The 26,032-nt window shown below is 31.1% G+C and overlaps 4 protein-coding genes across 5 annotated transcripts; 2 read left to right on the plus strand and 2 right to left on the minus strand.

The window, feature by feature from the left end:
• Positions 1-3,676: 3,676 nt before the first annotated feature.
• LOC101511186 (uncharacterized) lies at positions 3,677-4,560 on the minus strand. The gene is made up of 3 exons (XM_004511479.4): positions 4,290-4,560; positions 4,039-4,174; positions 3,677-3,901 (listed from the first exon to the last, which is right to left on the minus strand). Exons 1-3 carry the CDS (start codon positions 4,448-4,450, stop codon positions 3,845-3,847), a joined length of 354 nt encoding a protein of 117 aa, XP_004511536.1. The 5' UTR covers positions 4,451-4,560; the 3' UTR covers positions 3,677-3,844.
• Positions 4,561-5,714: 1,154 nt separating this feature from the next.
• On the minus strand, positions 5,715-9,755 carry LOC101511507 (uncharacterized protein At5g41620). The gene is made up of 3 exons (XM_004511480.4): positions 9,318-9,755; positions 7,991-8,116; positions 5,715-7,491 (listed from the first exon to the last, which is right to left on the minus strand). Exons 1-3 carry the CDS (start codon positions 9,753-9,755, stop codon positions 5,983-5,985), a joined length of 2,073 nt encoding a protein of 690 aa, XP_004511537.3. The 3' UTR covers positions 5,715-5,982.
• A 4,975-nt stretch (positions 9,756-14,730) lies between these two features.
• Positions 14,731-19,033, plus strand: LOC101511832 (cation/H(+) antiporter 18). Its single transcript, XM_004511481.3, has 4 exons — positions 14,731-14,913; positions 15,578-15,827; positions 16,535-17,536; positions 17,639-19,033. Exons 2-4 carry the CDS (start codon positions 15,627-15,629, stop codon positions 18,806-18,808), a joined length of 2,373 nt encoding a protein of 790 aa, XP_004511538.2. The 5' UTR covers positions 14,731-14,913; positions 15,578-15,626; the 3' UTR covers positions 18,809-19,033.
• A 640-nt stretch (positions 19,034-19,673) lies between these two features.
• Positions 19,674-24,747, plus strand: LOC101512145 (GDT1-like protein 1, chloroplastic). 2 transcript variants are annotated; one of them, XM_073364321.1, is made up of 11 exons: positions 19,677-20,031; positions 20,118-20,396; positions 20,997-21,050; positions 21,251-21,312; positions 21,704-21,772; positions 22,234-22,285; positions 22,500-22,574; positions 22,702-22,831; positions 23,169-23,239; positions 23,702-23,749; positions 24,412-24,747. In XM_073364321.1, the coding sequence occupies exons 1-11, from the start codon at positions 19,843-19,845 to the stop codon at positions 24,481-24,483; spliced, it is 1,101 nt and encodes a 366-aa protein (XP_073220422.1). In that variant the 5' UTR covers positions 19,677-19,842; the 3' UTR covers positions 24,484-24,747. The 2 variants fall into 2 exon arrangements, with proteins under 2 accessions (XP_073220423.1, XP_073220422.1); XM_073364322.1 differs by lacking the exons at positions 22,234-22,285; positions 22,702-22,831 and having other exon boundaries at positions 19,674-20,031.
• The last annotated feature ends 1,285 nt before the right edge of the window (positions 24,748-26,032 follow it).

Raw genomic sequence — 26,032 nt, forward strand, 5'->3', positions numbered from 1 at the left:
TTTGTTACACGGTGTTTTTTCAGGCTTAGATTAATTTTTATTAACTATATAGTAAAAATTGTAAAGAATTTACAAAATGAAAATGATAATTATTTTCTTAATTTTTAAATAAATTTTTGTTTAATTGTTATGTATTGTAAAAACTGTACATTACAATTAATTATGGAGATGATTTTTGAGTCGGTTTTGATGATTGTGATTTAAAATTTCAAAACTTTCTCTAATGAATTTTCTATCAACTAATGATTGTGATTGATAAAAATTGTAAAAACTATGACAAACACTCAACCAATTGAATGAGATGAAATATCTTGTCATTTCTTGATTTTTAAATAGTTCAAATGCATTGAAGTTATTTAATAATATATTAGTAAAGTATAAAAGGATCTTTGTTTCTAGTTTAATATGGAACAGAAAAATAAATTGAGAAGAATAAAAATAAGAAACAATGTAGCTAATATCTTAATATGTACAAAAATATGGTTCAAGTCACGTGGTGTGTTATAATGTGAATGTGAAACAAGGCAAATCACACCGTGGAAAGGAGACTATTAGGGGTATGTGTCCTACTTTATGGCGTCCATAAACTCAACAAGTCTCTATTTCTAGATTTAGTAGTCTCTTTCCCACTTGTGCAAAAATCTAACGTCACTTTCTTCATGTTATCGTGATATTCATCGTGTTCTATCTTTAACCAACACAAGAATCAAACTTGTTTCTCATTCATTGTCAATTATTAAGAAAAATTCAAGTATCACATTAGAAAATAGATATAACTCATAAGTTATAAAAGTAGTATTTCTATGTTATAAATTGATTTTGTAATAATGATTTAATTTTAATATAAAAATATAAAGTTTAAAATTATGCACTGCGTTTGTCTACTACAAGTATTTTAAAATTATGTAAAGTTTGATTTCACTTTATTCTCAGGGGCCTATATGTTTCCAATTCATCTGGAAAATGGCAAGAGTTAGTGAATAGGTTTTGTTTGTCATCATCTTGATAAAGGCCTCTATTTTCATCCCAATATATGTTTTTCGTGTTTTATATATCACTTAGTGTTTGAGTCATCGTTGGTTGGTTTGAAGAATTACAATACAATACAATATTTTCTTTAACTTTACAAATGATTTATCATTATATGATTAGATTAGTCACGGTATAGATTATTTATAATTGATATGAACAAATATTAATAATTTTATTTAAAAGATAAACGACATTAGAAAATATGTGTCTCACATTACAAATAAAAGACATTAATTTAGTTTTTAAGATTAAATTTTGATAAGTTATTTTTCATTGGCTTATACATTTTTTTACGTATATCGTTAATTTTTTTTAATTTTTTTAATTATTAGATCCGACTGTATTATTTTTATTTTATTATCAGCTAAAATTATTTTTCAGTGAAAATACTAATATTAGTAGGGGTGGGAATGAGCTTAACTAGGTCATTCTTTATCATTGTTTAAAGATTTTTTTTATATCAAAACTTTTAATTATGATTATAACTAAATAGACTAAAAGGTGAAGAAACCTAAAATCTACAATTATATTAAATATAAATCCTTAATTAATTTGCTATATATAATAGGATAATTGAAATTAAAAAAAATTATAGATTTTAAATAAGTAAACAAACTTTCAAATTCAATTATATATAAGTCAATTGAGATAATAATTCAAATGCAAAAATCCATTACATAAAAATGTCAGACTGTCATACTTACATTTTAAAAAACTTAAATATAACTCATTTAGATAAATAATTTTTTAAAAAAATTTAAACTTTATTATTTTTTAATTAAATAAATTAAACCAAACTAAATATTAAATAGGTTAGGTCATAAACCTTTATCGAATAATTTAAGATACTTTCGTTCTAAACGTTAATCAATATTGTATAAGAGTAACTAAATTTTTTTATATCATATATCATATATCAAGAACTTACAAATATTTTGGAAACTCTATTTTTATTTAAGAAAATAAGGTTTTAATATTCTTTAAAAAAAATCAAACTATTTTGAAAATTTTAATCTAAGTATTTTTACGTCCTGATACTTAAAAAAAAAGTACCATATGCTATTAGTCTTGTTGCACATTCAATTGGTGAGCTCTGGTCTAGATACATGAAGAAGCAAAAATGCAAAGGAACAACATAACGCAACAAGGGCTTATGTTATTTGATGTGACATTAATAACATTATCATTGTCTTCTCTTTATTAGTGGAGAACATATGGAAATGAATAATGATACATATGATGTCCTTATTTGGGATTTATTTGCTAAAATTCTGCTTTAGTTTACTGAATGTTATTGGTTATCTTGCATGTCAACGAATATGCCTCCAACATTTTCATAAAAAACAAAAACAAAAATATGCCTCCAAAATGGAATTATTCGTGCCATCCATTTTTTAAAAAGAAAAAGTACAGCACTTGGTTCAATTCTGATTTATGCTAATGTGTGTTTCCATGGTGAAAAGAGTTCAGACACAAAGTTTGGATAGAAACTACACAAGGTTCTCTTGCAACATTGGGCCTTGAGCCAATCTATTTAAAGGGGTTACCAAATATGCTATAATGTGTTTCATTATATGGTAAAAGTACTTCTCATACAACTCTTTACTATTGATGATAAAGAAATTAAAATAACATTAATAGAATTTAATTTAAATGATTTTACAATGTAAAATGGTTAGATTTATACACGTGTTCAATCAAACTTCATCATCTAGATATTTATGTAAGGTTTTAGGAAAATCAAATTAGGACACACTAGCTGCTTTGATTAGACTCTAATTTTAAATTCTAGTGCGGACAAATAAAACATTTTAAAAATACTTGTTTGTTGTAATCAAATACATATACATATAATCACTTCATTTTTTTAAAAATAAATAATTCAATACGCTTTCTAAACATACACATCTAAGGATTATGAGTTTCTAATACCTTCAATTTCCTTGCAATTGCTTGCTCCTTCTTTTTGTTGCATAAATTAAGAGACCATAATATTGTACTTCTATTTTTATTTAAAATTAATTCACCAGACCTAAATCAATTAATTCAAAATCTAAAAAAAAAAATTGTTAACTTATTTCATATGATTTTAAAGCTCTGGTTACAGTAGTAGAATTTGCCAACACATAATTCTACATCAATTTAAATACGTCTTGCTCTTCCAATGTAAATAGGAAATTCTAGAAATTACTCTTAATTAAAACCAGGTCACCAATTAGCATTCTATCTAAACTAAATGTTCACAATGCTACAAGTAATGCCAGGTTCTCAAGAACTATAAATGCTGAGTATTAGCAATACCAATTAATATTCAACGATTCACAGGATATTCCAACATCTCATGGAAAGAACCAAGGGGTATCATTACTTATTTACCTTGCTTTACTTTTCTCGGCATCAATTATTCTTCAAAACAGAGTGATTTAAGTAAGCACTATTTGCACTTGTTGCAGTTGAGACTTTTCTACAAAAGGAGATTTCACGTCACTTCTAAGAGATATCGGTTCTTTTCAATCTCCTGTTGATTGATTTTATTTAGCCTTATTTTCAGGCACGTTGCTTCACACGCCATGTATTACTCTTATCGGTAACTATCGACAAAACAACCAATTATCAATAATTGCAACGTAAAGAAAAAAAAACAAAAAAAAACATCTCACATGTTTCTACTTTCTCCCCCATAGTCTCCATGATTAATTAAAACAACAAATAAAATAGAAAAAAGAAAGGAAAAAAAAAACATTACTAGCTTATACAATTATATTACAGTTTTAATAATAATAATTATTTTTTGTAGTGAATCTTTACTATCTTAAGCAGGTTCATAGAGGCCTAAGACATGTCCATCAATGCACCTTATAGCTGCAACCTGATACACAAGATAAATCACATCAATCCATATTTTCTCATTTTTTTCATTATCAATGCTATGAAAAAATAACCCTAAACTAGTAGCATCGCGAGCATGATGAATCACAGTAGTAGTAATAGTAGTACTACTACAACCTTTCCATGAACTTCATATTTGATAGGTCCATCAAGTTCAGCTCCTAGTGCCATAAGTTTAGTCACAGTACTATTGATATCTGTCACTGTGAATGACAAAAGCGAGGAGTATTCCTTCTTCTGCGTGGTTTGGTCACTATCAAATTCAATTCAATCAGAAAACAGTAACATCTTAAAATTAGAGTTAATATTAAAGATAGCAAATTATCGAACAGGTGGTGGGCATGAGAGAAAAAGAGAAAGAAATGTACATGGGGGAATGCATGAGAGTGAGTTTAAGTGGACCGGATTGAAGTTCGGCCCAACGGAGAGTGCAAACGTTGACTGTGAAGTCTAAGCCTTCTGAGTAGAAACGAGCGGCTTTTGGAACGTCTTTGTGTAGTTGTAATAACCACCTGAACGACGCTGCCATCACCTAGCAACCACCGTTTGCGTTTCAGAAACCGCCGTGTATTTGATTGGATTTGGATCTTACTCAATTTACTGCTTCTATTTGGACTGGACTGGGCTATTATTTCAATTTGGGCCTCAAACTAGTCAGTTTTGACCCAAAATAAATAAAACTAATGAGAGATACGAGTCAATTTGTAAAATTATTTTATATTTTCAGTATATTTTCTTTATTTTCAGAAAAATATATACTCTAGATTTTTTTTTTTACCAAATATATACTCTATATGTAACTTTGAAAAATCTCAAGTATAATGAAGGAAATATTTTATTTTTTTTATGATATAGAGAATTTTTTCATGATAAAGGAAATATTATTTTAATGATTTATAGAAATTTAAACATCTCAAATAATAATGAGTAGCAAATAGTAATTTGGGTGACTGTACATAACTAAGGTCCAGTTTGGATTACATTCAAATTATGAAGTCTTTATAGTATTATGTTTGGTGTGATACAAAGGCACGTTTATCATAATAGCTTCTTTTTGCACGTGGAGTTTTGCGGTAATACTCAATGTTTCTAAACACTATTATAAGTTGTATAATATTAACAATATATTTTTTAACAAATTTTTTAATACATTCTCTTTAACTATCAAAAGAATATATTATAAAATGATATATTATAAAATGTGTATTAGAGATTACGTTGATAGCATTCATTTTATAAATTTATAGATAGTTTTAGTTGAGACAGCAGCTAAAAGAATGATAGACAAAGTTCAATCTAAAAAAAAAAAAAAAAAAAAAGTTCGAAAAACTCTGATTGTAAGGTTAGATACGAGTTTATTAAACTGCTCTTAAAGTAAGACATTTTTCTGTAAATTTTACGTAGTTTAGCTCTATTTTCTTTTGATTATTCAAAATTTCAAATCCCCATTCACATTACCACTCTCGTTTGCAAGTTAATCAATCATTATTTTATTCGCTCAACTACGGTGATAGCCTGCATATGAAGTTATGCATTCTTACTTGGTAGGTTTACTAATATTAACTTGTTACGTAATCTTGGTCTAGCTATGATGCATCAAAATTTGAAGTTTGTATGTCAAACTGTAACAAGGGATGAACCCAAAAAACAAACACTAAGCGTGTGTTAATTTTATAAGTGAATCCAACGCCACCATACGTCCATCCGTAAGCTACCTTCCAAAAATTTGCGGGGAGACTACAGAACGCGGAATGTGACTATCTAAAACAGATCTAAACATATGCTAAAGCAACTACCCAAAATTGTATATTTTTGTTACTTCTCAAAAGTCAATTCGGTTATTTTAGCTACATGACATGACAACATCTACAATGGTATAGAGAAGAGAATACACCCTGAACAAAAATATGTTACAGATACGCAGTTGATATTATGAACAAAGCAAAAATTCCATTGGAAAGGAAGAGACCCAGAAGTGGAGAATGCGGAACCATAGCTACCATCATCCACCATCTTAGTTCCCAGTCAACGTATTATCAAATTTTCCGATTTCTTAAACCTCTAAAAGGACCCTTTCATAGCCTTCAATCGCGACCGCTGCCCCTTTGATCTTGCTTCAAGAAGCTTTGCTTTCAAAGTATTGTCCTTTGATCCTGAATGCACTTTGGAAGCTTCAGAAGATATATCAAGACTTGCCATCCACTGCCTCACAGGGCTTGCCTGATTCCTCCATCCAGCATTGCTGCAGGATGCCTCACCATAATTATTATGTTCGGTGTGCATGTTACCACCCTCTGATGCCAAAAGTTGACCTCTTATGAGATTATCCATTATGTGATTTTTACTTGAGCTGTGCAATTCACTTGGGTTGTTTTTTCTTTCAAAACCACCATTTTCACTAATTTCAAAGTGTTCAGGTTCTTCAGATATTATAGTTCCTTCAACTGGCCTTGTATCTATGGATTTCCCCTCCTCTGCATCAATTGACTGGGACTTCTTATTTGAATTAGATGACATGGCCCAAGCCATTTGTTCTTCAAACTTCACTTGCAAGCTAGATGGGATATGATTTTTAAACCCTTCTCGTGGTATTGGTTTTTTCTTCTTGTGGTTGGATTTCAAAGTCTCGTCAAGATTTATGTCCACAGTCTCTTCCTCGTGTACTTTAGCTCCCCTGTTGCTTGGCTTGTTCAATTCGAAACAATTTGAATCACTGCCCACAGAATCATCATCATCATCGCCCATGTCTTGTGGTGCACTAACAGCGTCATTCAGTGGTACAGACTCCAACGAATTCCGGCGATCCCTTACCGCTATAGTTTCCATACTCCTACTATTTAGTTTAGCTTTAAGAAAAGTCTCTATTTCAAGGCTTAGTTTATCAACTATGGAATTCTTATCCACAAAACCATTCTGAGCTGCTTCCAGTTGCATTTGCATACGTTCATCCAGCCATGATTCAGATATGTGGAGTACCAAACGATCCTGATCAGCCCTCTGAACCCAATCCTTATCAGACATTTGTTTCAGTGCATGCACCTCCTGCTCATAATCATTTATACCTCTAGCAAATTCATCACAGAGATCTTCCAATAATTTCCTTCTTGTTCTCTCTTGCTCCAAGTCTTTTAGAGCATTAGTGAGAGAAGACTTCATCTCAGAAAGCTCCCGAGCTAGTTTCCTGTGTATGCTCTCTGACCGTTTTCTTAATTTCCTCTCATCCTCGAGTTCGTCCCTCACAGATTGAACAGCAGCATGGAGTCGGTCCTGTTCCTTACTCTTCCTGACCAATTTATCCTCTGCAATTTGTTTCATTAGGTCATCAACCTCACGTCGATCTGCCTGTCGGTCTCGAAGCAACTCTTTGACCCTGATACGTGTATGATCTAGCTCTGTTTTTAATGCTTTTATTAATGATATGTTAGAAGCATGCTGTTCTTCCAAGCTCCATATTCTATTTAACACTTTTAACAGTTCTGTAGACGTTTTGAGACTATAATGTGGCTCCCCGATCCTTCCCTTGAAGTCCAAGGAACTACTAGGAGTGGCTGCAGGATTATAAGGTGTCATCTGCAACCCATGAAAGAGCAGACACAAGATACAATAAGTATTGCATATTGATCAAATTATACACAAAATAAGTCTACAAACACGGTGACATCAACTTTGAAATTTTTCCAGTAATAAATTTGGTGATTTATAAAAAAATGTTCACTTAGATCTGAAATGTTATTTTGGCACAAACTTAACTATAACACAGCTGTCATTGGTTTGTTTTAACTTATCTTGAAAAAAAATATTACGGGCCACATTTCTCAGTGAGTAATTGCTTAGGCATAGTATTTTTCTTTCTTCCAAGGTACTCCATTAATCAATCTTTACTTTGCAGTTATGGCTGCCTGAGATCCATATAATATAAGACGCCAAAATGATAGATCCCACAGAAAGAAAAAATATGTTAATTTAGATGGGGAATTGTCATGTGCCTTTTTATTTTTTGTTCTATAAGTGTTGATCAGGAAAAATATAACGGGAAAGTTGGGGTTTGGGAGACAGAGTTGATGCTTACCTCCATGGAGCTACCGTAACTTGCGGGAGATAGGGGTTGTAATGCATGGTTGTTTCTCTCAATTGCCCGATGATGTTGCATAAGGGATGCTGCAACATGCTTCCTCAAACTGTTTGTGCTAGCTGGCTGATGAAAGAGCACTTAAAGATATCAGTTTAACTGAACTCTATATACGACTCTATCAGAATGGTTGAAATGCCAGCTAGAAAGCATAAACACGATGCAAGAGACGAATGCAATATATACAGACATGGGGACCCACAAATATTAAAAATTGTGACACCAACACAGTTTCGATACAACACTTGGAATGAGTACAAACTAAAATAAAAACACAATGCATGCTTCTTAGAATGTAAATGATAATTGCTGCCCCATTACTTGCATAAGATTAGCTACCAACTGACGGTGAGGGATTTCATAGTGCTTATAGACAGAATACTAAATTAAAATTTTCATTTACAATGACCGTGGTAACTATTATTAGATCAATTGATCAACAAGAATGGCAAGTAGAGTCATAAAATATGAAAGAAAATAGTAAACTACGCGTATCAATGAACGAGATTGATATTTGCAAGTCTACAGCTCAACCGGTCTCTATTGCAATTTATATGGTAGGCATAACCACAATGCTACTAAACATGAGAAAAAAGTGCAACACTAATTTAAATTGATCGTTTTCTATTTTTTGGTTCTAAAGAGTCTAGTAGCGAAACTCCCACGCACTAAGTACAGAGGAGTGGAGAATTGCGGGTTTGAACCCGGGGTCCCATCATATAAAATGTCCCAACCGCCTTTTACTATATGAGCTGAGCATTATTCAAAACATTGATGGCAATGAAAACATATAGATCATTATATCATTTGTAGATACAGAATATATTACCAAACAAGGAGAAAAGATGAAATCCTAATGGGAATTACCCATCCATTAATATCTTCATGAAATGGGCAAAACTAGCAACGCACATCAAGCTAGATTGACTAAGCAACATTTCAAGAATTATAAAGTTGCAGCATACTATAATACAAGTCTAACATAGATATTCAAACGGATAAAATAATAATTTCATAACCTAGAACAGCATAAATCTCTCTGACCTATCAATGATCATTAACCAAATATTTCAATATAAAATAACAAAATATTAAAATAAATACAAGGATTCAACCTCAAATTGCAAGGACACAGTAAAAAACAAAATTAAAGACACCGGATCATGATATTAAAAGTGTCAACCTAAATGAAGCACGAAATGAACAGTGAATAGTATAAACCCTCCTAAACTAATAAACAAAATCAGAGTTCAAAAGAAGGTGAAACCTGATCAGGGGAACTAGGAGAAGCATCGGCTATAAAATTTGAAATATCAGGAGCTTTATCCTTATGAAGCGTATAATGGCGGCGGCGAAGTCTTGAATCGGCGGCAGCAGCGTTATTGACGGGACGATGCATTTGAAAGAGAGGGAAGTAATAGTGGCTAAATTCCCAGAGTGCCGCGGCGAGCTTCCGAGCAGAGACGGTGGTGGTAGGTAGTGTTTGGTGGTTGTGAAAAATGGTAGCACCACCACCACTACTACTACAACAGTGTTTGTTATTAATATTATTATTGTGACTAAAAAGCCAAAGTTTAGTAGAAGAAGAGGGTAATGGAGTAGAAGGTGCTTTATTTTTCCTTTTCCCTACCAATAATACCTCTCTCCTCAACTTTTCTCCTAAATTTTCCTTCTTTTCCGCTTCTCTTTCCACACTTTTCATCATTCCCTAGGTGGTGGTAGGTAGTGTTTGGTGGTTGTGAAAAATGGTAGCACCACCACCACTACTACTACAACAGTGTTTGTTATTAATATTATTATTGTGACTAAAAAGCCAAAGTTTAGTAGAAGAAGAGGGTAATGGAGTAGAAGGTGCTTTATTTTTCCTTTTCCCTACCAATAATACCTCTCTCCTCAACTTTTCTCCTAAATTTTCCTTCTTTTCCGCTTCTCTTTCCACACTTTTCATCATGCCCTACACTTTCAAACCCTTTTATTTATGGCTGCCTTCTGCTTTTCTTTTATCTCTCTCATTAACTAGTTTTACTCTTTTACATTTTTCTTTTCTTTTTTGTTGGCTGCTTTATTTACACGTGGGTTTTGCAACACAGTATACCGGAGAATGGTGATGATTAGGTAATTTATGTTTTAACGAAATAATTGAAAATGAATCTTATAGAAAATGATAAATGGTCTTATATTTATGGAAGTAGATTACTATTTATGGCAAATGCTATTTAAATCAACCAAATTATAATTTTTTTTTTTGAAAGTTGAATGCCTTAAAAACTACGTTGTTCATCACAAAAAATATATTTTCTTTTTATACTTTAATGAGGGTAATAAAGACACATGTTACTAAGATCATTTATTTATTTATTTATTTATTATTGTACTATTTTTCAACAAAGATATTGCAATGTTTCCTTTTTATATATCTATGATCAGATCCCACAAGTTGGACAATACTCGTTAGTATTTAGCTTCATCTATGCAGGTTGAGTTAGATTGATTTTAAGTGTCCTTATAGCTTGAACCTATTGAGGAATTGGTTGATGATATACCACATTTTTCCATCACCAAATGTTATTATGATATATTCACGTCAAATCTAATTGATCATTTAATATTTCGTTGCACCCTCACACCGAAAATTTCATTCATAGATGATGGTTAGTTGATTTCTTTAATTGTTGATCTTTTATTCATCCTCAGTTGATTGTGTATAAGTTTGAAATGCAACGAAGTTTTACAACGAAGATGACAAAATAAAAAAGTTTGTTCTTTTAAAGGTGATGACGTCGTTGTTAAGATTCTCAAATGTGATGTTTCTTCCAAGATAAATATTTGAAGAGGATTATCAATTCTAACATAACAATGTTGTTTGATTTTTGTGTCTACAAAAAATAATACTTGTATTGTATACGAGTTTTGTGAGAACAATTCTCCTGACGCACATAATTATCTTCATAATTATGTTAATTTTTCTCGTGTTCATAAGATTTTGAAAAATAGTAATATTAATTCGAAATCATATTTTAGAGGTAAAGTTTCAAATTTTGAGTTCGGAAGAATTTTGGATAATGAAGAGTTTCAATTGAAAAGATATATAGTTGATAATGATTTAATTACTCCAAAGATGATTGTTTTTTGATTTGGAGTTGCGATTTTGAATCTTCTTCATTAAAGATTAGCATTAGTGGGGAGAATAATGATTTGGATAATCACTTTCTCCCTTCGACACTTAGTCAAACTCTTGAACGAGATAAGTAATTCAAGAAAAATTTAAAGGTTTCATATATCCAAATTTGAGGGATAGATACTTTTATAATCTCACATATTCTATGATTGTGATAGATAACGAATTCTCTCACTTTAATAATCTTTTGATTCTTTTAGAATGAGAGTGCAACAAAAGAGGTGAAGTTATTAGGTTATATTTACTGTAGATAAACCATGATAAAATTTAGCAAAATTATCTATCTAATCTAATAGTAAAAAAAATGATTTATCTTAGACTAATATATGTGGCGTCCTTTAAATACAAGTACTTTGATATCATTTGTTCTTTGACCAGATCTCAAAATTTTGAGTTTATAAGTTTATAAGTTTATATTAGATTATAATTTTGTAATTTTTTGTTAGCCCCACATAAATTGAACCCATAAATAACATATATGATTTGGGTTGTGTAGTTATATATATAATCATCAAATGATATTATATCTTACGAAAAATTTCAACATACATGCTAAAAATCATAATTTAAAATAGTTCTATATTTAGTTCTTTAAATTTAAACTATCGACAAAAAAAAAAATCACAATTTTATTCAACAACATTGTTGAGAAAATGGCCATGGAGATCATTAGAGCTCTCAATTTGACAAATCCTCTAATTATTGACACATGTCCACTTGTTGGAGGAAACAAGAAATTTATAATTTAAAAAGCCTTCTAATTTTTTTTGAGTTTAGTGGACTTATAAGCTCACATTTTAATATAATTTTTTCAAGAAATAATTTTTTTGATTTTTTCACTGATAAAAAGTAATTTACAATTTTTTTGATTCAAGAAAAAAATTAATTGTTTTGAGATTTTTTTTAATTTTAACAAAAAAAAATTAACAAAATGGGATAATGAGCCGGAGTTAGAAAAATTATTGTAATAAAAAAAATTTAAAAAGACCTTAGAGTTGTGAGCTTTTTTAAAAACTCTAAAGATGATAAGCATATCTCATAACACAATTTTTTAAATCATAAACGTGTTAATTGAATGAAACCACTCAAATTACTTTAAGTTCAGTAGAGTTGGTTTGAGTTTGATTTAAACAACAACACAAGAAAAAAAAACTGAATCAAACGTTACAATATTTTCCACCAGCGAATAAATGGATAGCAACTTCACAACACAAAATGAATAGCTTTCCGAGACAGAAGGAACCAATATAGAGAGTAAGAAAAAAATTCACAACAAAGAAAAAAACAATGGAAGAGAGCGTGAGTTTAAAGTTTTTATTTTAAGATGGTTTGAGAAAAATTAAAACTTTATTTAATGCTAGTGGAAGAGTTTTACGTGGTTATCATCGTTGTCCACAAGTTAATCTCTTATAAATAAGGTTATAATATTTAAAAAATTATTGATTATAAATATGTAAACAAAAATTAAAGATAACGTGTCTTTATTAAGATTCATAATATAAATTTTTATCATATCTATTTTAAAGTTTTTTTATGAATACTTTACGTTGATTTAGTTGTCATCCTTATTAGACACTTTACTCTTCACCTTTAAAAATAGTAAATATACATTTTTTTTTATGATCTAAAGATCTTTAGTATATATATATCAATATATTTATCAATTGTTGATTTTTAATAATATCACCTTATTTGCTGCCGCCACTTCTAAATATAGATTTTTATCTTCTTCCTTTATAAGAGATTAATGATTTATGATATTTTTAAGTCTATAGTCATTCTCTAAATTCTTTTTATTGGTTTATTTAATTTTAATGGTCCATCCATCATGGAGCCGTCCAAACATGAGCTAATGCCACATCCACCTCCTCACCTCCTCACGATGATACCTAATTCTCCCACTTTTGTGGATTACGTGTTATTATCGTGGCAATAAAAACTCATAATAATGCTTAAAATTGAGTAAGCCTTTTAATATAAGGGCATCTCCAACGGGAGTCAAAATAAGTTCGTCCGCCAGCATGTAATTACTTAACTTTCAGTTTTTGGTGGACTCATAGTTGGAGTTGTGCCAATGTGTCATCACGCTACTGTCAGGGAACGGTGCTTCGTAACAATTATTTTTTTTTTTATCTACTTTCACAATTTAATAATAATATAATTATAACCGCTACCTTTTATTAATTTATTAATAATAATAAATTTATTATTTTTTATTAATTTATAGTCGTTAACTTCTTTTTAATTTATTAAATAATAATAATTTTGTAACCATTAACTTTTTTTAGTTAATATACCACCGTTAGCCTTTTTTTTCTCCTTTAATTACGATTGTTAGCTCATTAATAGAAACAATTTGTTACTCATACTTTTTCTTCACAATTTTTGTTACATAAATTTATTAAAAAATTTATAAACGTGCTTTTTTATTTATTTTTCCATTTAAATTAATATTTTAAGTTATAATAAAATTAAATATTAATGTATAGACTAAAGTAATTGAATATAATATGATTATTTTAAAATTAAACTGTAAAAAATGAATGAGTTGATTTAGGGTGACGTGGCATAGTAGAACTTGAATCATGTTGAGTTCACCGTTGGAGTAGAAAATGAGTGAATTGCTTCAAGATGATGTAGCACCGTTGACCCCATCTAAAGAACCCATGTTGAGTTTACCATACTCTAATACTATTTATTTATTTTTCTAAAAAAACTTAAAAAAATAAAATAAAAATATTTTTATAACAAATATACATTTGTGCCACTAATTACTTTAAATATTTTATTAATCATTTAATATTATTTTATTAAATACTTTTTAAATAAATATTTTATTAAATATTAAAATATATGATATTAATTATTTTAGAGTACTTTTTTTTAATCACTAAATATAAATCGTAGTACTATAAAATAATTAATGTTTTATATTTTAATAATTAGTGATATATATATTCAATAGGGGATTAATAATTTATATTTTAGTAGAAAATACTATAAACTTGTATATATCATTAAAAAAAATGTTTCAATTATAACAACAAAATAAAATTCACCATATAAAAAAGATTTTTTTTTGTCGAATAGCCTTAACAATTAAATTAAATTTTTTTATCAAAAGAATAATAATTATATATTATTTCTACACAATATTTTTAAAATACAATTTTGTAAATATAATAAAAAATAAAATAATGAAATGAAAGAAAAATAACTTTATAAACATTATAACGGAACTTTTATGATATATTTATAAATTGATATATTTTAGTATTATCAGATTATTTGATAAATAGTTGAATGACATGATTTTAATCAACAATTATGATTAAATTATAGATTTAATACTATCAAAACTTTTGAGTTTTATTTTTTTTAATTTATTATGATTTTTCATAGAAAAATTTAATGATAAGATAAATGATCATAGTTGACATATTTGAGTTTGCGATTAGTGCAGCGAATTAAAAATGGAAAGGAAATAAGATAAATGATACTCTAAATTTGTCAACCACATACACTAGGCCCCTCTCGTATCCTAGTTGACATATTCGAGTTTGCGATTCCGAAGATCCCGATCTTATATTTCTCCTGCACTCCAATTTATAACCAAACCACACCGTCACCACTTGAATAACTGAATCCAAATCCTTTTCTTTCACCGACCAGTGACATTAAACAGGTATTATTCTCTAAGCTTTCTCAGTTTTCTGGTACTAGTACTTTTCAACCTGAATATTCCACTTGATTAAATCATGCACTACATTCAAGTAGATAGATGAGTCGTAATTCCGCGCCTCTTTTTTCTTATCAATCTTTGGTTAATACGAAGGATCCATCAGATTCAAATGTTTCTATTCTCTTGTACGATTAATTATCAAATGTTTCACACCATATATTAGTAGTATTTTAACAGAATCACTTAAGTTAGTTTAAGCATGTTATGGATCTCAACTGAATTATAACAACCTAGCCATGTATCAGTATATTCTCATTGATGTACTTCTTTAAGATTTTATAATTCATAAATAACAATCACTTCATTGTTCATCTTCTCTGTGAACTCTATCTGAATTGTTCATGTTTGTGAGTGAGTGATGTTATTTTTAGATGTGCGCTTTCATGATAGTTAAAAGATATTTTATAATTACCATAATTTAGTTTTTGGAGCTAGCATGTTGTCATTGAGTATTTTCTACTCTTGATTTTATCGGTTTTTTTTAATAGGTAAATGTTAGTTTATTAGTTATGTTAGTATTCTCTTTCACAAGAGTTTGAACCTGGTGTTTTAATTCTTTGATTTATCATTTTCTGATCCCTGGATAATGCGAATCTTATTTTTGCAGAAAAAATTTAGGTGAATCCACAATTAGTTGTGGAATTCATACTGTTGAAATGACTTCCAATACTACATCTGGAAATGTTTGTCCGCCGCCGATGAAACCCACATCTAATGGTGCATTTCAGGGAGATAACCCTCTTGATTATGCACTTCCCTTGGCTATTTTACAGATATGCCTTGTTCTTGTAGTCACAAGGGGACTGGCCTATCTTTTTAGACCTTTAAGGCAACCACGAGTTATTGCAGAGATTGTTGTAAGTTATTTTTGTGGTTTAAGTATTGTATTTACTCAATATTATGAAGTTATTCTTTATTAATAATTGAATATTCAATATCACTAGTAGTAAGATATTTTCCTTTTTCTTTTTTGTTATAAGGGCTTTCCATAGGAACTAGTAAATGCATAGTGAAACTCCGGCTTGGAGGGAGCAATAAAACTCATTAGGGATTGATCCTGACATGATATGCTTCCCATACAAGCTTGGTGAAACTAGGTTACTAGGCAATTGGCATACAATGCAACAATAAGAGCCTTTAGTGTTCTATTTTTATATAATTTCATAGTTTTCTGTCTTCACTGTGTTCCACCTGTCCAAACTCGAAACAAGACTATTATAAAGTCAAATTTTTGATGTAGAATGCAAAATAACTATAAACAATTCAATGTTCTGAAATCAGCAATAGATGTTAGAGAAATATATGTGCAACATATGCACATCTGTAAGAGAAATTAAAATTGCAGTGTTTGCACAACTACTTTCTATGCCACAGTGAATTTAAACATACATGATGCTTCATTAAATCCACGTTTGGTCTCACAAATTGGCTTTTAAAAAAGCATGAAGGCTTTTGCAACTTGTATTAGACACAAGCTTGAATAGGAAAAAGGAAGGGTTATTATAGTATATATTTTATAGATTACTGTATGATTGCAATGTGTGCTAAGATTTCTTATTGACAGGGAGGAATACTACTTGGGCCATCTGCGCTTGGACGGAATAAAAGCTATCTCAATGCAGTTTTCCCACCCAAGAGTCTTACAGTATTAGATACTCTAGCAAACCTTGGCCTTATCTTCTTTCTATTTTTAGCCGGCGTAGAGTTAGATCCGAAATCTCTGCGGAAAACTGGAGGCCGAGTCCTTGCCATTGCCACGGCTGGAATAAGCTTACCGTTTGCACTAGGCATTGGTTCATCGTTTGTTCTGAAAGCAACGATTGCCAAAGATGTAAATACTTCTGCATTTGTTGTATATATGGGTGTTGCTCTGTCTATAACCGCATTTCCTGTATTAGCTCGTATTTTGGCTGAGTTAAAACTTCTAACGACCAGTGTTGGAAGAATGGCTATGTCGGCTGCAGCAGTTAATGATGTAGCAGCCTGGATTCTTCTTGCTCTGGCTGTCGCCTTATCAGGCAATAGCCAATCTCCACTTGTGTCACTGTGGGTCTTCTTAGGTGGGTGTGGTTTTGTCGTTTGTTCGATCCTCATTGTCCTTCCTATTTTCAAATGGATGGCTCAGAAATGCCATGAAGGCGAGCCGGTCGAAGAGTTATACATATGTGCTACATTAGCTGCTGTTCTGGCTGCTGGATTTGTCACAGATGCTATTGGAATTCATGCCATGTTTGGCGCATTTGTTTTCGGAATTTTGGTTCCAAAAGACGGACCATTTGCAGGTGCTCTTGTAGAGAAAATAGAAGATCTTGTGTCTGGTCTATTGCTCCCACTCTATTTTGTGTCAAGTGGATTGAAGACCAACATTGCCACCATTCAAGGGCTGCAATCGTGGGGCCTTGTAATTTTTGTTACATTTACTGCGTGTTTTGGGAAGATTGTCGGGACTATTGTTGCATGTCTTTTATGTAAAGTATCTTTTAATGAGTCTTTAGTGTTGGGATTCTTGATGAATAGTAAAGGCTTGGTTGAATTAATTGTCCTCAACATCGGTAAAGAAAGAAAGGTATTTGAATTTTCTTGCTCTCACTGTTCCCTATTGTTAGTTTAATATGGTGCGTGTTCCTACCAATCACTTTGATGGCTATCTGATGTAAGCATTTTGCAGGTTTTGAATGATCAGACTTTTGCCATTATGGTTCTCATGGCTCTCTTTACTACCTTCATGACTACTCCTCTTGTGATGGCTGTGTATAAGAGAAAGGCAAGAATATCTGATTACAAGTACAGAACAATTGAAAGGAAAAATGCAAACAGCCAACTTAGGATTCTTGTCTGCTTCCATGGTGCAAGGAATATTCCATCGGTGATAAATCTGATCGAAATTTCAAGAGGAATCCAGAAGCGCGACGCACTCTGTGTGTATGCAATGCACCTTAAAGAATTTTCCGAGAGGTCCTCATCGATGCTAATGGTACAAAAGGTAAGAAAAAATGGGTTGCCGTTTTGGAATAAAGGTCCCCGTGCAGATTCTGACCATGTTATTGTAGCATTTGAGGCTTACCAGCAACTAAGCCAAGTGTCTGTCCGGCCAATGATAGCAATCTCATCAATGGCTAACATTCACGAAGACATTTGTTCAACCGCAGAGAGAAAGAGCGCCGCAGTCATTATTCTTCCGTTTCATAAGCAACAAAGATTAGATGGTTCACTAGACATTACAAGAAGCGATTTTCGATTGGTTAACAAAAGGGTACTCGATAATGCACCGTGCTCAGTTGGAATTCTTGTTGATCGTGGGCTTGGTGGTACATGCCATGTGTCTGCAAGTAATGTTTCCTATTCCATTGTTGTGCTATTCTTTGGCGGTGGTGATGACCGAGAAGCCCTTGCTTATGGAGCTCGTATGGCCGAGCACCCTGGAATAAGATTAGTGGTTGTTCGATTCTTAGTGGAACCTAATATTGTAGGAGAGATTACAAGAGTTGACATTGGAGACTCTTCTAGCAGTAAACCAATCTCAGAGGATGATGAGTTCCTTGCGGAATTTAGGCTGAAAACAACCAATGATGACTCTGTTATCTATGGGGAGAAAATTGTAAAAGATGCTGCAGAAACCGTTGCTACTATCCGTGAGTTTAATTGCTGCAACCTATTTGTTGTGGGTCTAAGACCAACCGGTGAACTTACCTGTGCTCTGGAAAGAAACGATTCTTCAGAGCTAGGACCTGTTGGTGGTTTGTTGGCATCACAAGATTACTCCACAACAGCATCAGTTTTGGTGATGCAACAGTATCGCAATGATATGCCAATAAATTTAGTCCAAGAAATGGAGTAACATACAACTGATGGAGACGCCGAATCTGCTTAACTTTTCTGTTCTAATATTGTTGTGGAATGGAAGTGGGGTGGATAGTGTTACAGCAGGGATGGGAATAACTATTCTAACCTGTATTGAACTTAGTTCCACATTAATAAGAACGTTAATTTGACTAAAATATGTTAGGTGTCCAACTAATTATTCTATTGAAGTAAATATAAATATTCTATATTTTTGTTGTTATGGTTATTGTTTTTAATTTTTATCATAATGTCTTGAAATTTTGTTTTACCTTTAATTTTTATCATAAATACTTACATGTAGAGGTATGTTTGTGATAGGTCTCTAAACAAGTTTCTATTTTAGAGTAACAATGTTTAGTAGCATTTGATCACACTCTCAAGTAGGAGTGTGTAAAATATATAATTAATTGGGTTATATTGGAAAATTAAACTTAATTGTAATAAAAAAAGTTTAAACTAATTAAATAGTTTATAAATTAAAATTTTCACGATAGTGGTGTGGTGTTCAAACTAATACAACAAATTAATGAATGTGAAAAGTCTTTGTTTATACGGAGATAAATTATTAAAGTAGTTTTCTTTTTAAGTATTTGAGTGTTTTTACCGAATAAAAATCTATCTATGTTTAAAAATTAATTAGACAAAATAATAAATTTTAAATTAAAAATGAACTAGAGACCAAAACTTCAATTTCTAACTTTAAATTAAAATTTAACCTAAACCTTATATTATTTATAGACAAATGGTAAGTGCCCTTGGGAAGGGCAATTGTTAAAAGTAAGTAAAAGAAACAAATGTACAAGAATGATTAGTTTTAGGGCAATAAATATGACGGTTAATTTACGAGGGAAAAAGATAAAAAGCAGGGTGAGGTGGTTGGTGAATCGTGGCGCGGGGCTTATCCAATATTGGAAACAGAGAGAGAATCATTGAGGAGCTGAGCAGAACAGAGCATAGTAGAGGAAAGCAATAAACAAAGCAGAAGGAAGTGCCATTGCTAGTGCCACTACCAACAACAAAAAAGTAGAAATGCAATCACATTCACTCCCTTCGTTTCCAAAACCATTCGCATCATCCTCTTCTTTTACTTCTCGCTCTAACACTCACTTCACTCTCCAATCTTCATCTTTCGCCACCTCACTTATCTCCTCTTCCATTTTTCCTCCTCCTCGCTGCAACCGTATTCAAATTGGTGGTAATATTTTTCGGGGTACATCGGTAATTTCCTGCACTTCTCTACAACTTCATTTTACTCCAATACTGTTGATTTTTCGTTCTATGCTTTTAATGTTCATTTATTCTAGGGATTCGCACGTGCTTACCGCGCTGCATTATCTAAACTTCACAATTCCGATTACTCTGTTGCCGAAAACTCCGATTGTGAATGTCACTTGGCAACGCCGATTGTTTCTTCTGATGCTGATAATAATCGATCGATAGAACTTGTGAAGTTTATGCTGTTCTTTGCGTTCCTTACACTCCAAGACTCTTATCCAGCAGCTGCCGCTTCTGATTTTGCTTCTGGTTTGAATTCAATTCCCATATTTGGAGATGTCGGTGACTTAAGCACAGGTTTTGCTTCAGTTAGGAAAATCTCCCTGTCACAACTTCTATAATCATTATTATTTTATTTTAAATGAAACAAAAATGATGAATAGCTATATGCTACAAATGATAATGTGGATTCTGTTTGTTAGTTATTTGGTGGTAGTTAAGCTTTGTAGCACCCACACCTCTAATCGAATGTGTGCCCTAGTGTTAGTGTCTGTGTCAATATCCTTGTTTCATAGGTTACGAGTCACAAATTTAGAGTATGTTTGAATTGATTTATTTGACTTTATCTAGTATAAAAATACTTGTAAGATTGATTAGGTGAGTTTATGGAAACAACTTATGACATATCCATAAACTGTTTTTAGCTGATTTCCGTATAAGTTATCCAGGATAGTTTATAAAAATAGCTTATATGATATGAAAACAAATTGACTTTATTTTGTCTTTTGTTATAGAAATAAATCATACACAATCTTTTAAATGATAAGTGCTTATGCAATAAGCACTTAAACAAGGCCTTAGTGTGGATTCTGTTATACTTTTACTATTTTAAGTAAGACTAATTTAATGTAAATCACCTTGTTATTCAAAGACTAATTTGGCCCTTCTTGTTTTGTGTTCTATCACAGGCTTTTCTGCTGATATTTTTCTCTGAACTGGGAGACAAGACTTTTTTCATTGCAGTGAGTGTACATGCATCAGTGGTTCTTTTTCAATCCTTTCAAACTAAATGCAAAATAGTGAAGAAAGGAAATCATGCTATTAAAAAAAGATAACCCCTTTGTGTTAAGATTTATTTGACGAGTCTGCTTATTGATGAGATGAAATGAAGGGGGAAAGCTCTGTAAATAAGTTTAATTTGGGTGATTGGTGTTTTATGCAGGCACTGTTAGCAGCTAGGAATTCAGCTGGTGTCGTTTTCCTTGGAACATTTGGCGCACTTGCGTATGTTTTAGTGTTTCATGTGATTTAGATATCCTTGCATTTATTTTTAAGGTGTTTTTTATGATTACTCGCCATGATTGATAAGTTGATGGAATGTGGTTAAAGTATTTTCACAACTTAGAACAATGAAACTGGTTAATTAAAATTCTTCACAGTGTAAGCTAGTGGATAATATCACTAAACTTCAATTATTTTCTTCTCATATATTTTGAAACTTAGACTAAGTGATGCATTTGTACAAAATCTTAGGTCTATGTTGTGTCTAGAAGTCAACATTTACAGTCAGTACCACTTCTATGAATGGAAATTATTTGGACAATGTATTTATTTTTATTATACAATAATCTTCAAATCATTAAATATTTATTATTACTTTATTTGTTTCTGGCAGGGCAATGACTGTCATTTCTGTCGGTCTTGGACGGACTTTTCATTATGTTGACGAACTCTTGCCATTCAGGTTTTTTCTTTATTTCCTTGATTTATTTATTGCTGTGGTATGAATTGGTCATATTCATACAGGAAAAGTGAACATGGAGACATACAATAAAAACTGTATTTTAATCAACAAAAATGACTCACAATATTGTTTTTCAATACCTTTTGACCAACCATGAAACAGTTTTATCATAATATGATATATCAATTTTTTCAGAACACCATTCTAACCATTTGCAGAGAAATAAATCAATTGATTGCTTTGTAATGCAAATACGTCTTTAGTTTGACCAAGTTCCATGCTTTCTAGGAGTATTATCATCTCTTTTTTGTGCCTTCCTTTGGATTTATGTTTTATAGTGTTCGAAACCATGTAACTTGAAAGCATAATCTTACTATCTGATCTGACTAACATTTTAGGAGAAACTATTACTAGTTATTAAGAATGACTCCAGAATTCATCTAATAGGTTACTTTGCACAGGTTTGGAGAAACTGATTTACCTATTGATGATATTGCTGCTGTTTGCCTATTGGTAAATTCACCTTCATGTTTATGTAAATGCATTAGTGTCATAGGTTGAGCAATTGGTGACGGACTAGGATAGTTTACATGATGTAATAGGTTCAAATCTTGTTGTTACCATTAGCACAAAAAATTGCATTAGTGTTTGCTATTGTACACAAATTTATCCTTTACATTTTCTGTTTTTAAATGAAACACACGGTAAAGATTTCAGTTGACTTCAGGTGTACTTTGGGGTCTCTACCCTGCTGGATGCCTCATCTAGTGATAGCCAAAAATCAGATGATGAACAGAAGGAGGTAATATTTAGCTTTTGCAGCATAATGTGCTGGATTTACAAGTACTTTTCTAAGCCCAGTTTTTTATTTTCCTTCACTTTGAAAGTGTTCTCCATGATTTCGATGCAACGGTTCCCATCTTAACCAGGCAGAGTTAGCAGTTTCTGATTTTTCTGGAAATGGTGCTGGGATACTAGCTGCTGCTAGCACAATTGTCAGCACTTTTCTCTTAGTTTTTGTAGCAGAGTGGGGTGATAAATCATTTTTCTCCACAATTGGTGAGTGGTAAAGTTGGAATTGTTGATCTACAAACTCTATTTTATATGGACCAAATATGATTAAAACGCTTCATTTTCTAAACCATAATAAAGCCTTGCTCCAAAATCCCTATTAAACAAACCAATATGTAAATAAATAAATAAATTAAATGTGTTGTTATTGACAAAAGCTGATTTGTATGCCTGGTTAGGATGTCAGTTAATTTGGAGCAGTACAGTATTAGTTTACCATCAACTTGTTGAATTCTTAATTTGTCCCAAATTACAAGACATGTTATGCCGATTCTTGTCACTCACCTTCAATGATTCTGAAATATTTTTTCCTCTTATTATTTAGCCCTTGCAGCAGCTTCTTCGCCCCTGGGAGTCATAGGTGGATCACTAGCCGGTCATGGTGTTGCAACTTTGGTAACTCCTTTAGTTCTTTTTCAGCAATGAATTGATGCAACTTCTAAATATGGTGATCTACTCTTTGAAAGTAACAATGAATGCATTGTTTGAAATTAACATTGGTATTTAATTACTCTTCAGGAGTAAGTACAATTTGTATTTGCCAAAATGACCGACTAAAGTGCAACAAAAAATTTCTAAAGTGCTTTATGAACATTCTTTAACATTTTAATTTTGAAACTGCTTAAAGAGTTCTGGTGAGCTATTTATTCCTAATGATCTATATTTGGTACCCCCAACAAGATAAAAAATCAAGATTAAGATGAAAAAAATCTATATGACTATATGAGGAAAAGCTTAACTGTATCATGGAAAGTTTAATGTATAATTTATATTCCTTGAAATAACTGTCTTTTTTTTTTACTTATCACATCTATAAATAACTTTGGGATTTTATTTTCTCCGAACTTTTATATGCAGCTAGCCGTTCTTGGTGGCTCTTTACTCGGGACATTTTTGTCAGAGAAGGTAACTTCTGACTTGTAGCGTCCATTCCTGATGTGTTATGGTTTGTTAGTTCCAACTTCCTGGTTTTCTCCATTTCGAAAATGAACCAGAATTCTTATATTGGGAATTATAGGATGCATGCTTTCATATCAAGTAGATTCATTAACCAATGTAACCAAAGTGCAATTTTAGGCAACATAATAACAGCTGAGATATGTTCTACAAAATTATTTTCTTGAATTGGGGCTACCTATGGAATATAGGTCATGGAAATTTCTGCGGAAAATTTCAATATAAAATATGGGAAATGATTATTGAATATAAAATTGTGATGTCAAATAGTATTTTTTGGTTTTTGTGTGTACGTTGGAAATGTATGTAAGTTGTTAAATATAAAAAATAAGTAAGAGATACGGATAAAGGTGTATGGTGTCGTAACAGGTTAGACGTTCCTATAGAGGAACCTATCTCGGAATCAACATGCTATTTTTTCCTAGATAATAACAGATGACGTGAACATGCTCCCTACCGGTTTAGGTTATTAAGAGCAACTTATCATAACCATATCAAAATTTTAATACTCTGCTGACCACACTTGATATTATGTACATAATAGTACTATTACTTGGAATATTACCTCATACAGCTGTTAACTAAAATCAGTATTTTCATTTCTTTTGAAGGTTATTTCCTATATCGGAGGTGTTCTCTTTCTCGTCTTTGCTGCAGTAACCTTATTTGAAATTGTACAATAGATGTTTCAAGAAGTGCAATGGATGCACTGTACAAAAGCAGCATGGATGCACTGACTTCCAAAATTTTATCAGCACCCTGTTTATTAAAATTTGTTAATGGCGGCTCTAGAAAAAAATTACATACTACTTACTATCTGTAAAGAAACTATATACTACCAGTATTTTTTGTAGCAATAGTTGATCTACCTTTCATTGTAATCTTCATAAACTATGTCCAGTTGTTTTTGTTTACCCAATAAATCATATCCAGTTGGTCATTAAAAATTTTGTTAATTTTTTGGTTCTACAAATTGTTATTTATTATAAAATAAAATTTTACTGCCACAGTTTTCAATTTTAGTTAGAAGAGGGATCAAACTAGTCTAACACTTAAATATTACTCCACTCAATAACTTTTTACAGAATGTCTGTCACATATATTATCTCTAGAAATTTTTATACAATACATAAATCTTAATGTGTATGCATATATAAAATGATGTCATAACAAGTATATGGAATTCTAACCGAAAATCTATTTTTCAATCGATAAAGTTAAACCCATCCTGATGGACGCTTGACATTAGATCTTATTTCCTTAGCCAAATTCTTTGGTATCTTCATCCAGCTCACATTCATTTGGGTCACTACTAAGAGGGACCAGGTGTACAATCAAGTTGGCCTCACCCTGTTAACTAGAGCTTCTTTTCACCCTTAAAGTCAATTTGAAAGTACACATTTAAGAAGAAAAAAAAGTTTTATCTAAAAGTATATTTTCGGATATATTTTATTCATACTTTATGAAGAAAAAAACTTAAAAATTTATCAAGAAAAATGATAAATAAACTGCGTATTGTGAAAACATAAGAACTTCATTTAACATATAAAAATGTGTCAAAAACATTTAAAAAGGTGAAATCTTCATTTTAGTTCAAATATTATAAAACTTGTTTATATTAGTTTCTTTTTTTCTTACACTCATATTTTTGTTGAGTAAGACACTTTTTTTCAGTGAAGTATATTTTTTGAATAAGTATATTAGATTATTTTTTTTGACAAATTCATATTAGATTTGATTAATTATATACCATATTTATTTTTCAAACATTTAATATAACTAAGATTTATAATTTTATAAAGAGTTTGATTTTTATACATTAATAGTATAAAAAATTCACACAATCACTATATCATGATCAATTATATATGTAACTTTTTAAATAATTGTAACAAAAGTCAAACGTTATTAATGATCTAATAGTTATGATTGATTAAAATTGTAAAAATTCTTTAAACTGACAATCAATATTGGTGATGATTGTGTGCATCTGACCCAATTGCACAAGGCCTTACCAATAATGTGACTCCATTTTTTTTTTTATAATATAATAAATTGAGAGTTAATTTTTTTTAGTCCCTACAAAATTACGATATTTTAGATTTAGTGTCTAATTTTTCTTATAATCCCTATTTTGATTCTATAAGAATTTTTTAAATGACTACGAGTATCAATTTTTTACAAGATATAGATTAAAAGTGAATAAAAAAATTTAAGAACTAAAAGAGTAAG

The sequence above is a fragment of the Cicer arietinum genome, chromosome 8, assembly GCF_000331145.2.
Source record: "Cicer arietinum cultivar CDC Frontier isolate Library 1 chromosome 8, Cicar.CDCFrontier_v2.0, whole genome shotgun sequence".
NCBI lineage: Eukaryota > Viridiplantae > Streptophyta > Magnoliopsida > Fabales > Fabaceae > Cicer > Cicer arietinum.